Source organism: Emys orbicularis, chromosome 19 (assembly GCF_028017835.1).
Source record: "Emys orbicularis isolate rEmyOrb1 chromosome 19, rEmyOrb1.hap1, whole genome shotgun sequence".
NCBI lineage: Eukaryota > Metazoa > Chordata > Testudines > Emydidae > Emys > Emys orbicularis.
Genome location: NC_088701.1, coordinates 19431457 through 19444808, shown reverse-complemented (window position 1 = coordinate 19444808; position 13352 = coordinate 19431457). Strand labels below are relative to the sequence as shown.

General features: G+C 49.5%; 1 protein-coding gene across 1 annotated transcript; it reads left to right on the top strand.

Annotated features, from left to right (window-relative positions):
* Positions 1 to 10546: 10546 nt before the first annotated feature.
* Positions 10547 to 12463, top strand: MFSD5 (major facilitator superfamily domain containing 5). The gene has a single exon (XM_065419527.1). It carries the CDS (start codon positions 10547 to 10549, stop codon positions 11903 to 11905), a length of 1359 nt encoding a protein of 452 aa, XP_065275599.1. The 3' UTR covers positions 11906 to 12463.
* The last annotated feature ends 889 nt before the right edge of the window (positions 12464 to 13352 follow it).

Here is a 13352-nt window from a genome sequence, read left to right as displayed (position 1 = left end):
GTTTTGTGGGGAAGGTGGCACTGTTATAAGATGGAGACAAGTCTGGGGACCAAAAGTGGGGCCAAAGCTCCCCGGCTTTGCATTTCGATACATATCAGATCCTGAAGGTCCACGGGGAGAGGGAACTAGCACACCAGAAGGGAACACTTTATAGTTTGTGTTTGGTTCTTTGCCGAGCTCAGAACATCTGCAGGGAGAGGGGGAGCCGCGCCGCGCCTCGGCTCCTGGCCCCGCGGCTCTGTTCTTTGTTTGTTTGTTTTTAAAAAGAGCAACAAAACTTTGCACTTTTCTGAAAAATATAAATGTACAGAAAAAAATAAACTATCCCCTATCCCAACTCGGAGCATATCAGCAAAGGGATGCCCCCCTGGGGCCCGGCTGCTAAAAGCCCTAGTGCCTGGCAGTGGAAGAAAAGAAACGGTTTATTTTTGGTCTAATATTGAAGTGCAATAAATAAAATAAAGACTTGCTTAACGTTGAGCTGAGTGTCTACAGTTTGATATTGTTGCTACTCCAGGTGCACCCCTCGCCGAGACCAGATCCTCCTTGCACTAGGTGCTGTCCATCCATAGCCCCAAGTCCCCAGCTCCCGGAGTCATGGGAATCTATGACAATTTCCATTTTTAATTTTTCAGAGTTTCTAGCTCTTGTGGTTGGGGAAAACATAACCTTCTAAGGGTCTGAACGCCTTCCTGGTGAGGGCCTTATTATATTCCCATGTACACAGGTCTAAATCTGGAGTCACTCCAGATATTCACTGAGACCGTTCAGATTAGCATCGGGTTTAGGATGCAATTTTACCCTGTCGGGGTGATTTCGCTTTTCTCCCTTCTGTTCATTCCCTTACTGATTGGCCCACAGAGCCACCTACTGGATGACTTGCTATCAATCTATCCTCATGCACCCCCCCATCTAGCTAGCCTAAGTCATATATCATAATCATGGTATGGTATCTAAGCACATCAATTATTCACTTTTGGGCTCAGTCTCTCTCTGTTCCAGGGGGACAGAGTGAAGTGAGTGAACCCCATTTTAAGAAAAGGCAATCGATTGTGCAGCAGTGGGAATCTGGAGTAATTCTGTCAGTGTGGCCAACCCAACCATTCAAGCATCAAGAGTCCAGCCCTCCCAAAACCATGCAATTGGCTTAAAATTCCTGAGGTTTTAAAAATACAATAATTTGGGGATCCTTTAGTTACTGTCCGTTTTTTTAGCCTTCAGGGATCATGTTTTCCAGCTTTTCTCCTCAACCACAAGGGAAAGACACCTAAGCTAGTACATCCATTTATTGAAATTTTAAAAAACCTTCCCGATCCGTCGCTAGCTTTGAGTGCTCAATAGCTGACCTTCCACTGATCTTCTGCATGCCATCCATCCATCACCTCCTGGTCGTCCCCTACTACAATGACCTTCCACCATTCTTTCCATAATAATTTTCTCAAGGTTATTCCCATCTCTATGCCTCAGGTGACCACAGTACATAAGTTTACATCCGTTGATTTCTGACATCTGGGTCTGCTTCTCGCCAATAATATTTCCAACATAGGCATTTGCCCCTTTTTTTTTCCATCCAAGGGGGAGGGATAGTTCAGTGGTTTGAGCATTGGCCTGCTAAACCCAGGGTTGTGAGTTCAATCCTTGAGGGGGCCATTTAGGGATCTGGGGCAAAAATCTGTCTGGGGATTAGTCCTGCTTTGAGCAGGGGGTTGGACTAGATGACTTCCTGAGGTCCCTTCCAACTCTGATATTCTATGATTCTATGAAAAGTCTTTGCCAGCACCACATTTCAAAAGCTTCAATTGTCTTCTGGCCATAGGGTGACCAGACAGCAAGTGTGAAAAATCAGGATGGGGTTGGGGGGTAGTAGGCGCCTATATAAGAAAAAGCTCCAAATATCGGGACTGTCCCTATAAAATAGAGACATCTGGCCAACAGCACTAACTTCCCATGATTCACATCCAGAAATTGTTCTGAAAAAATTAGGCTTTTCGCCAGTTGCACCTTCCCACATTTTGAGATGTAACAGTTTTGCCATACTTTCTTAAGGGAGGCCACCGCTGAGTGAGCCATCCTCAGTTATTGATCTTACATGGTAAATTTGTAATGATGTAGGGGTGACTAGCGATTAGCCAGAGGACTGGCTGAAGGGACTTTTTCTGCCTTTAGGGAGAAATAACAGAGTGTAGTAACTATCGTACCATCCTCACATCGCATGCGAGCAAAGCTCTGCTCTGTGTAATCCAGCGTCGCATGAAATGAAGGATAGGAGCAAAACTACCACCCCAACAAGTTGGTTCCAGAGAAGGCCGAGACACATGTGACCAAATCGCAAATATCTGTCACATCATTGAAAAATGCAGAGTGCATTCATCCATTAGTCATGTGTTTCATTGACTCCCCAGAAGTGTTAGCTAGTGTCCAACGCCTCCATCTTTGGAGGACACTGGCAGACATGGGGATTCCAAAGCCTCTCATTGAACTCATCACAAGTTTCTATCACCAACAGGCCAAAGTGCAACCAGCAGGTTTTCCACCGGGTGCGGGTGAGACAAGGGTGTATTTTGTCCCTAAGACCCTTTAACATATATGCAGAATTTATGATGAAAGAAACTTACTTTTTTTTTTTTAATGAAGGCTGAGATTCTCTCGTATTCGCGTGACTTCAGGAGCTGGGACTTTAAGAAAACACGCCAACTCACAAGAGTTGGTAACACTGCCATGAAGTCAATGGAGTTACACTAGTATCAAACCAGTGTTGGTGTAAACAGACTCAGGAGCAGAGATGGGTCAAAACCAAAGCCTCAAAGCTGGATCCCTCTGAATTTTGAGGGAAGGGGTAACAATTCCAATCCCTTCATCTGACCTCACCTTCGTGGCTTTGGTTCCAGGATGGGAATACTCCCAGAGCAGGCGCAATCTAGGACTGCTGTTGGCCGCCCTCCTTTGCAAGCTAGAATCCCGGAGGCACAAGGGTGGTGAAATCCACTTCCAGGCCCGCATCTCCCATGCCACACAGCAGAGGATCCAACCCTCCCACTCTGCAAAGTCTCTTTGTCCAACACCCAGTCTGGGACCCTCCGTTCCAAAAGCCTGAAACCTTCACTGTCCTACTGTAGCGTCAGGGCTCATTCTGCTGAGGAGGAAAACCAGCTGGTTTGGGAACATCTGCTCAGCTGTGAATGTTGCCCAGGAAGTGATTATCTGGTGAGAGATCGTAAGTCCTGGTGGAACCCACCTTGCAGACAAACACAGCAGTAGCAGCAATAGAGCCACTGACACCCAGAGCCAAATTCTGCTCTCACACTGGCGTAAATCTAGGTTAACTGGGCAAATCCAGGCTCACAATGAGGCATGCAAGGAGCCTCTGCTCCCTGGAAACATGCCCCTTAATCTCTTTAGCAGGTTTTAGCCCAGTTTTGCGTGCCACTGCTGCCCACGTACTAAAATGGGTTGCTCTCTCCCATTTCTTGTGATTCGTAATGACATCTCATTTCCTGGCTCCAAATGCTGGAGCATGATGCCACACACACCCTTTGAGTTGCTGCAATTGACCCCAGGGCAAAGAGGCAGCCCCAATGGAGCTGGAGACAAGTGCCCTGGCACCCAGCAGCCAAATGGGGCTGTGCTGGGGGGAAAGTGCTTCTGAAGAACAAAGAGGAAAGACACTGTATGGTCCAGCAGCACAGCAGAGCAGGGATGGTGGGCCACTGGGTTCGATGTTCCCGTCTGTATCACGGCCAAGCTGTTTGGATCCGAGGAGTTTGTGCTGCTCCCGGGGGAAAGGAATCGATGGGACACTATTTTAGCTACATTTTTAAAATCTATTTCTTTACAAACGTGCAGGGTGAAGCCCTGGGGTCACACAGGGATCCTGATCTCTGCAGCACTAGGCTAGCAGGGGCTGGGAGCGCTGTGGAAATGATACCTTCAGCCCCAGGAAGAGCAAGGGGCAGGCCTGGTGGTAGGCTGGGGAAGGAAAAGGATGAATGACGAGGTCCAGTGGTTACTATGGGACTAGCCCTGGTGATTCGGGGTTTAAGTTCCGGCTGTGTCGCTCGCTGGCTTCCTGTGCGACCTTGGGCAACTCACACAGAGCTTGTCTCTATGACCATGTACTGCGTGGCAAGCTGAGGTATAACTCTACAGATCTCTAGTCTTTAGCCTCTCTGTGCCTCAGTGTCCCATCTTTAGAATGGGGGTAATAATATATAATACAATAGCATTCAACATCCCTGTGGTGGGAAGAACACCTCAACTGCCCAACACTGTGGCCTTTAATTTCAAAAGGGGGAACTATACAAAAATGAGGGGGTTAGTCAGACAAAAGTTAAAAGGTTCAGTGACTAAAGTGAAATCCTTGCAAGTTGCGTGGGCCCTTTTTAAAGACACCATAATAGAGGCTCAACTTCAATGTATACCCCAAATTAAGAAAAACAGTAAAAGAACTAAAAAAGAGCCACCGTGGCTTAACAACCATGTAAAAGAAGCAGTGAGAGATAAAGAGAGTTCCTTTAAAAAGTGGAAGTCAAATCCTAGTGAGGCAAATAGAAAGGAGCACAAACACTGCCACTTAAGTGCAAGAGTGTAATAAGAAAAGCCAAAGAGGAGTTTGCAGAACGGCTAGCCAAAAACTCCAAAGGTAATAACAAAATGTTTTTTAAGTACATCAGAAGCAGGAAGCCTGCTAAACAACCAGTGGGGCCCCTTGACGATGAAAATACAAAAGGAGCGCTTAAAGATGATAAAGTCATTGCGGAGAAACTAAATGGATTCTTTGCTTCAGTCTTCACGGCTGAGGATGTTAGGGAGATTCCCAAACCTGAGCTGGCTTTTGTAGGTGACAAATCTGAGGAACTGTCACAGATTGAAGTATCACTAGAGGAGGTTTTGGAATTAATTGATAAACTCAACATTAACAAGTCACCGGGACCAGATGGCATTCACCCAAGAGTTCTGAAAGAACTCAAATGTGAAGTTGCGGAACTATTCACTAAGGTTTGTAACCTGTCCTTTAAATCGGCTTCGGTACCCAATGACTGGAAGTTAGCTAATGTAACGCCAATATTTAAAAAGGGCTCTAGGGGTGATCCCGGCAATTACAGACCGGTAAGTCTAACGTCGGTACCGGGCAAATTAGTTGAAACAATAGTAAAGAACAAAATTGTCAGACACATAGAAAAACATAAACTCTTGAGCAATAGTCAACATGGTTTCTGTAAAGGGAAATCGTGTCTTACTAATCTATTAGAGTTCTTTGAAGGGGTCAACAAACATGTGGACAAGGGGGATCCGGTGGACATAGTGTACTTAGATTTCCAGAAAGCCTTTGACAAGGTCCCTCACCAAAGGCTCTTACGTAAATTAAGCTGTCATGGGATAAAAGGGAAGGTCCTTTCATGGATTGAGAACTGGTTAAAGGACAGGGAACAAAGGGTAGGAATTTATGGTAAATTCTCAGAATGGAGAGGGGTAACTAGTGGTGTTCCCCAAGGGTCAGTCCTAGGACCTATCCTATTCAATTTATTCATAAATGATCTGGAGAAAGGGGTAAACAGTGAGGTGGCAAAGTTTGCAGATGATACTAAACTACTCAAGATAGTTAAGACCAAAGCAGATTGTGAAGAACTTCAAAAAGATCTCACAAAACTAAGTGATTGGGCAACAAAATGGCAAATGAAATTTAATGTGGATAAATGTAAAGTAATGCACATTGGAAAAAATAACCCCAACTATACATACAACATGATGGGGGCTAATTTAGCTACAACGAGTCAGGAAAAAGATCTTGGCGTCATCGTGGATAGTTCTCTAAAGATGTCCAAGCAGTGTGCAGAGGCGGTCAAAAAAGCAAACAGGATGTTAGGAATCATTAAAAAGGGGATAGAGAATAAGACTGAGAATATATTATTGCCCTTATATAAATCCATGGTTCGCCCACATCTCGAATACTGTGTACAGATGTGGTCTCCTCACCTCAAAAAAGATATTCTAGCACTAGAAAAGGTTCAGAAAAGAGCAACTAAAATGATTAAGGGTTTAGAGAGGGTCCCATATGAGGAAAGATTAAAGAGGCTAGGACTCTTCAGTTTGGAAAAGAGAAGACTAAGGGGGGACATGATAGAGGTATATAAAATCATGAGTGATGTTGAGAAAGTGGATAAGGAAAAGTTATTTACTTATTCCCATAATACAAGAACTAGGGGTCACCAAAAGAAATTAATAGGCAGCAGGTTTAAAACAAATAAAAGGAAGTTCTTCTTCACGCAGCGCACAGTCAACTTGTGGAACTCCTTACCTGAGGAGGTTGTGAAGGCTAGGACTATAACAATGTTTAAAAGGGGACTGGATAAATTCATGGTGGCTAAGTCCATAAATGGCTATTAGCCAGGATGGGTAAGAATGGTGTCCCTAGCCTCTGTTCGTCAGAGGATGGAGATGGATGGCAGGAGAGAGATCACTTGATCATTGCCTGTTAGGTTCACTCCCTCTGGGGCACCTGGCATTGGCCACTGTCGGTAGACAGATACTGGGCTAGATGGACCTTTGGTCTGACCCAGTACGGCCTTTCTTATGTTCTTATGTTCTAATACTTCTCATCCTCATGGAGGGGACGAGGTGGTTGTGAAGATAAATCCATTCATGATTGCGATGTGCTCAAAGGTTGCGGGAATGGGAGCCACGGAAGTACCTCGGACAGATAAAAGGGGAGCACTCCCTGGCGGATCTTCCTGCTGACAAAATGCCGGCCTTGTTGCTACGCATGAGTGGGGTGACGCCATGACTCCAGGAGGCTGTGTGCTGTGATGGGAGGTGGTGCTTTGTCCCCCAGCCACTTATATGCACCACACTGGCATTTTAAGGCCTCCCAGCCCTGCCACGTCACCGGGCTGCATCACATGGCCACATTTTTATGGGGTCCTGGCTGGGCCAGGTCACCCCATTTCAGCGTCACATGACCACAGCTGTGGTGCCAGATCTGCACCCCACTTTGCCCCTGCCCCCAGGGTCCTGTGGCCATGTTTGGACCAGGCCACACGGTGATGTCACGCACCAGCAGCACCAGGGTGACACTAGGATGTCGTGCGCCGTCACCACGGCGATGCGAGGATGTCATGAGCCATCACTATGGCAACGGTAGGACGTCATGCACCAGCACCATGGCAACGCTAGGCTGGCCTCATGGGCCCAACCCCGCCCCACACTCAGTGCCTGCGGGGGGAGGGGGCTCTTTGGGGAGGGGTCACGGAGGAGGTGCAAGGTCACAGCGCGGGAGCCGGGCGGAAGCAGCAATGATCTGCGATGCTCGCCCTGTGGGCGGGGCCAACGCGTCTCCCCCATCACGTGACCGCCCTCCAGTATGGCGGGGCCCTGGGCTGCCTCGCACGAAGGCCGGCGGGGTGTCGCGGAAGCGGGTCGGTCGGGGCGGGGTGCGTGTGAATGAGGCGGGCGGGCGCTGGCGAGGAGTCCCCCTCCCCCCCCTCCGAGCGACTGGGGCAGGTGAGGGGCTGAGCGGGGAGCTGAACGCAGGAGAGACTGTGGGGAGGGGCTCGGAGCCCCTGGGAGGAGGGGGGCCTCGGCGAGGAGTGGGGGGCTCTGTAAGGAGTGAGGAGCTGGAGGGGGGAGGGGAAGACTGGGAGGCATGGGGAGCTGGAGGGGGTTCTGGGGGGAGGCTCTACGGGGAGTGGGGGGCTGGAGGAGGGAGTGGGGGGGAGGATATGCGAGGAGTGAGGGGCTGGAGGGGGTCTCTGGGGGGAGGGGGAGGCTCTGGGAGGAGTGGGGGGCTGGAGGGGGTTCTGTGGGAGGGGGAGGCTCTGGGATGAGTGGGGGGCTGGAGGGGGTTCTGTGGGGGGAGAGGAAGGCTCTGGGAGGAATGGGGGGCTGGAGGCAGGGAGGGGAAGACTGGGAGGCGTGGGGAGCTGGATCTGTGGGAGAGTGGGGGGGCGGGAGGGAGCTCTATGGAAGAGGGGGAGGCGCGAGTGGGTGCTCTCAGGGAAGAGGGAGGCTGAGGCTTTGGGGGGAGTGGGGGACTCGAGAGGGAGCGGAGCTGGGGTGTACTTTTTGTGTGGGAATGGAGAGTTAGTTGGGGGTTCTGAGACGAGTCCTTGTGGGGGGGCCTGGGAGGCTGTGAGTGGAGGGGTTGGAATGGGAGGGATATGCTGTGAGGAGTCCTGGGGGTCCCTCTGAGCTGGGTGGAGCTGCCTGCCAATGGGGGCTGTGGCCCCCAAGTGCTCTTGATGGGGTTGAGGCCATAACTCCACATGGTTCCCCGGCTCAGCTTTGCCCTTTTCCCAGGGAGGCGTGGGGAGATGCTGAGGTGACTCCTCTCCCTTCCCAAACCCGGATGTAAAGTGCTCTCTTCTGTTCAAATGTTTCCTGATGCTAACAGGGCTGCTCTTGCCACTTTGACCATGTTTTCAGCAGACTGTGTTTCTATTCTAGTGAGTTTCTCCAGAGTACAGGAGTCAATGTGGTGATGATTACTGAACACACTGGCCCCCTAGCAACTGTACTAAGAGCAATCTCAAGCTCTTTCACATTTGATCTGTCCTCTGGCTTATCTTTGAGCTCAGGTGGGAGACTGTTGGTCAGAGGAAAGCTTTGATGTCCTGTATGAATTTGCAGCAGGTTCTCAGACCAGAGCCCAGACGTCATCATCACAAGTTGCAGGTCTCAGCCTATAGGCTTAAAATTGAACAGAGTATGCAGGCTAACCTGCTCTTTCGCTCCTTGAACAGAAGAATCCCTTCAGGTCAGGTTGGAGGCACATGGGCAGGGGAACGCGGGTGATGCTGGCTCTGCCCCAGCCTACGCTGTTCTCCCTCTATGACTAAACAGGACTTTTGCCTCCAGAGTTTTCAGTCTGGCACCTTTCACCATTGCTTTACCAAAAAAAAAAAAAAAGTCTCTTTAAAGAGCTACAAAGAAACTCAACGAGAGCATTTGAAGCGCGGTTTAGAATAACATGAAGGAATGCAGATACAAGGGGAGGCTTTATCGTGCCATACTCAGATTGAAGGAGTGGATGGTTCCAGGCACTTTCTGGCAATCTTGTAACGTACAGGAGACCTAAAGGAAGCCACTCTATGGTAATCTCTGTGAGGTTTGGCTGTGAAACTGGTGCTAGTTTTTCTTTAAAAATGTGCCAAGTTGAGAGTTAAAATCTCTGATTTAAGTGTCCCCAGTGGATCTTTCTTTCAGGAACACAGCCGTAGAGATACAAATATCACACAGCAGATCGCATGCTTTTTTTTTCTTTTTCTCACTGTAACTGTTATCCTCCCATATGACTTGAGGCTAGGAAAACAGGATGTGATTTTTTTCTAGCATTGATTTGTGGCATTAGCTACTCTGTCCAGCAGTCTGTTGGTACCAAAACCTTTACATCCATTCACAGTGAAGAAGTATCAAATATCATTAAACCAATTGTACCATCTGTGGCCTTGTCTTCACTACCGTATGTTATTGTGTTACTACATAATTCCGTAGAGTCAAGTTAGCTGACAGCATACGTCCCATGATTTTGTGATCAGTGTAGATAAGGACAAGTTGGAGTCCGTGTTGTTGCTAGATGAGGTTAAACCCCAGGGGTACAATGGGGGGAAGGTCTTTATCACACAGGGTAAGAAGGATGATCTAGTCATGTATGGTGAGGACACTGGACTGGGATTCAGGAGACCTGCTTCAATTCCAGCTCAGACACAGACTTCTCGTGTGACCTTGGGCAAGTCACTTAACTTACATCAAAGAGATCTGAACTGCTGTTGGGATTTGAGGTCCCTTATCGAGAGAGGGATGGCAGAATACAGCAAGTTCAGATGATGGTTCACATTTTGAATATTTGCAAATATGTGGTTGAAGGGAGGCAGATGAAACAGCCAAAGGGAATCCTAGGAATTACCCCTGTAGGATGGTCTAAAAGCCTAAATCACCTAGTCAATATCTCTCAGTCCTTGGCTCATGCAGGATAGCTCCCTGCAATGTATTCACCGGTGTTATATCCTGTCCAGTTCTAAACATCCTAAGCAATAGGGCTTCCAGTACTTCCCTTGGGGAGACTCTTCCACAGCCTGAGAGATCGCAGTCCCAGAAAGGTTTCCCTAATTCTCAGCCCAAGTTTCCCTTTGCTTAGCATCATCCCATGACTCCTAATTATACACCTCTTCCCCTCCCCTTGGGCCACCCTGAATGAACATTCCCTGGCTGCACTTCCAATCATATGTCTCATCTACGCTGTGGGACTTGGGGGTCAAGTGGGAAGTTTCAGAGGGAGGCCGTATGCCCAGCTAAGAACAGAAGGGCCATAGCGCTCTAGGAAGGAGGGAGCATCCCATGGGGCATGACCATCTCCCATGTGCATGGGAGCCTGAGGTTAATCTCCAAGCAAAGCCTGTTTGACAGCCGTGCAAACTGCTATGTGCTCAGGACTGCTGACGGTCATAAATCCAGTAAAGGTGGCTCTCCCATCTGGGTCTCACTGCATGTTCTTCTCTTCTCTCAGGTGCTTTGGAGTAGACCCCAGGGGATGCACATGATGTTTTGAGGCACCATGCTGTTCACTGCATATGTCGCCTTTGCTGTCCTGCTGGCAATATGCATGGGTTTGGAGTTCTCCGCCTGCCGCACCAAGCTCACTGGCAGTGCCTGTACCAACCCTGCCTTCCTGCGGTTCCAGCTGGACTATTACCAAGTGTATTTCCTGGCTCTGGCGGCTGACTGGCTACAGGGCCCCTACCTCTATAAACTCTACCAGCACTATCACTTCCTGGAAGGCCAGATCGCCATCATTTATGTCTGCGGCTTTGCCTCTAGTGTGCTCTTTGGACTGGTCTCCACTTCCTTGGTCGACTGGCTGGGCCGCAAGAAATCCTGCATCCTCTTCTCCCTGACCTACTCGGTCTGCTGCCTCACCAAGCTCTCTTGGGATTACTTTGTGCTGGTAGTGGGGAGGATATTAGGGGGGTTGTCCACAGCCCTGCTGTTCTCCGCCTTCGAGGCGTGGTACGTGCATGAGCATGTGGAACGGCATGACTTCCCGGCAGAGTGGATCCCGGCCACCTTCTCGAGGGCTGCCTTCTGGAACAATGTCATTGCGATCGGAGCGGGGGTGACGGCCAACTTCTTCGCTGAGTGGTTGGGCTTGGGCCCCGTGGCCCCATTCATGGTCTCCATCCCCTTCCTCATGCTGACGGGCATCTTCGCCATGAAGAACTGGGATGAGAACTATGGCAAGAAGAGGGCACTGTCCAAGACTTGCGTCGATGGTTTGAAGTGTCTCCTGTCTGACCGGCGTGTCTTGCTCTTGGGCACTATCCAGGCCTTGTTTGAAAGCGTCATCTACATCTTCATCTTCCTCTGGACGCCCGTCCTCGATCCCTACAACCCACCTCTGGGCATTGTCTTCTCCAGCTTCATGGCTGCCAGCATGGTGGGGTCATCGCTGTACCGTATTGCCACCTCCAAGAGGTACCACCTCCAGCCCATGCACATCCTCTCTCTCTCTGTCTTGATGGTATTCTTCTCCCTCTTTATGCTGACTTTCTCCACCAACCCTGGGCAGGAGAACCCTTCTGAGTCCTTCCTGGCCTTTTTGCTGATTGAACTCTCCTGTGGGCTGTATTTCCCTGCCATGGGCTTCCTCCGGCGGAAGGTGATCCCAGAGAAGGACCAGGTGGGCGTGATGAACTGGTTCCGCATCCCCCTGAACCTGCTGGCTTGCCTTGGCATGCTCATCCTCCATGACAGCGACTACAAGACGGGTACCAGGAACATGTTCACCATATGCTCCGTGATGATGGTGATGGCGTTGCTGGCCGTTGTTAGCCTCTTCACCGTGGTCCGGAACAACGCAGAGCTCAGGGTGCCTAGCCCACAGGGGCAGAATGAGCTGTCCTCCCCGGAGCTCTGATCATGCGCCCGGCACAACTGCCCTCCCCACCCCCGGTACAGTCTCCAAAAGCTTAACACTTCAAATACCATGACTCTGGGCTAGAGGGGAGGACTCTGTAAGTGAGAGAGAGACTGTGGAAAAGACAGCTGCTTTGAGGACTGGTCTTTGGGTATTGGGGCCGGTCCTGTATGTTTTAACTTTCACTTGGGAAAAACGTATTGTTTCAAACAAAACTTGTATAAATCACAAGCAGCCTGTGGCGAGCCCCCAGCAAGTATTGTTTGTTCCTTCCCACCCTGGAGTGCCTGCATCCAAAACTTCCTAACCCGGGCCTTCAAACCCTGGGAGCCCCCCGCATCCTCTATTCTGTAGCTGCCACATTTGGAGGTGGCGGGGAGAGGCCAGGTGGTGGGAGCACATGTCACAGCTGCTTGGCTCCTAGCTTTTGCGGGGGGAGAACAAGGAAAGAGACTCTCTTCACGTGTTGGAGGTATTGACCCCAGTTACTGCATGAGCCAAACTCCAAACCCCTTCATTCTATTTTTTTTTTAATAAAAAAGAAATAAAACTCTTTCCTCAGAGAAAAGCTCTCCCGTGATTTTATTCCTTTGTGTCCTGAACGGAACAGAAATTTAATTATTCTTAAGGTTGTTGGTTCAAGGGCTGCAGATCCACCTTCGCTTCACTTGGATTTGTTGGGGCCAGGAGATGACTTGTGGGGGGGGGGGGGGCTGCTATTGATTAGGATTTTAATTCAGGCAGATATTAACCCCCCTTTCCCAACACCCTGTTAGACAGGAATTGAGAACTGAGTTTGCCGATGCCTAAGCTCTGTATGCAGCTGGCTGTCATGGAGTACCTGGTTCAGGAGACATCTGGCTCTCTGCTACTGCATGAATATTGAATAGACAATTCCTCTCAGCAACTGCAACCTCAAGCCCAATCTGGAGTTCTGAGCACGCTACATCTTAGAACAGAGCGTATGACTAGTGTGGTGGCATGGTTGTCTCTAAACATGGCTGGGTTCCCACAGAATGTGATTAAGACTTGGTTAGGAGCCAAGGCAGCTGACGACAATGAGTTGCCCTTGCCAGTCATGCCAGGCGTATACTTGTCTTCCTGTATCCAGTTCAGTAGTTTCAGGTGAAACTAGTTTGGCCCGTCCTCCATGGCCAAGTGTGTTGCCCTACGGGTTGCTGGTGCTGCTCTTTGCCCGTCCTCTGGGCACTCGACCCCCTTCTGCGTTAGTTTGGGATAGATGCCCAGCTATTCCCAGAATGTGCTAATGCAAATAGGCTTTGACAGGGTGGTAGGTGTGGCCACCTAAATAGGTTTGAAGTTGTGTTGGGGACATGGGGGGGGGGGAGAGAAAGATGCCAGGACCTCCAATTAAACCATGTTTGTAAGTGGGCTGGAGGAGTGTCAGGAACTGATTACAGAAACATGACGGTACTCAGGGCCTTAC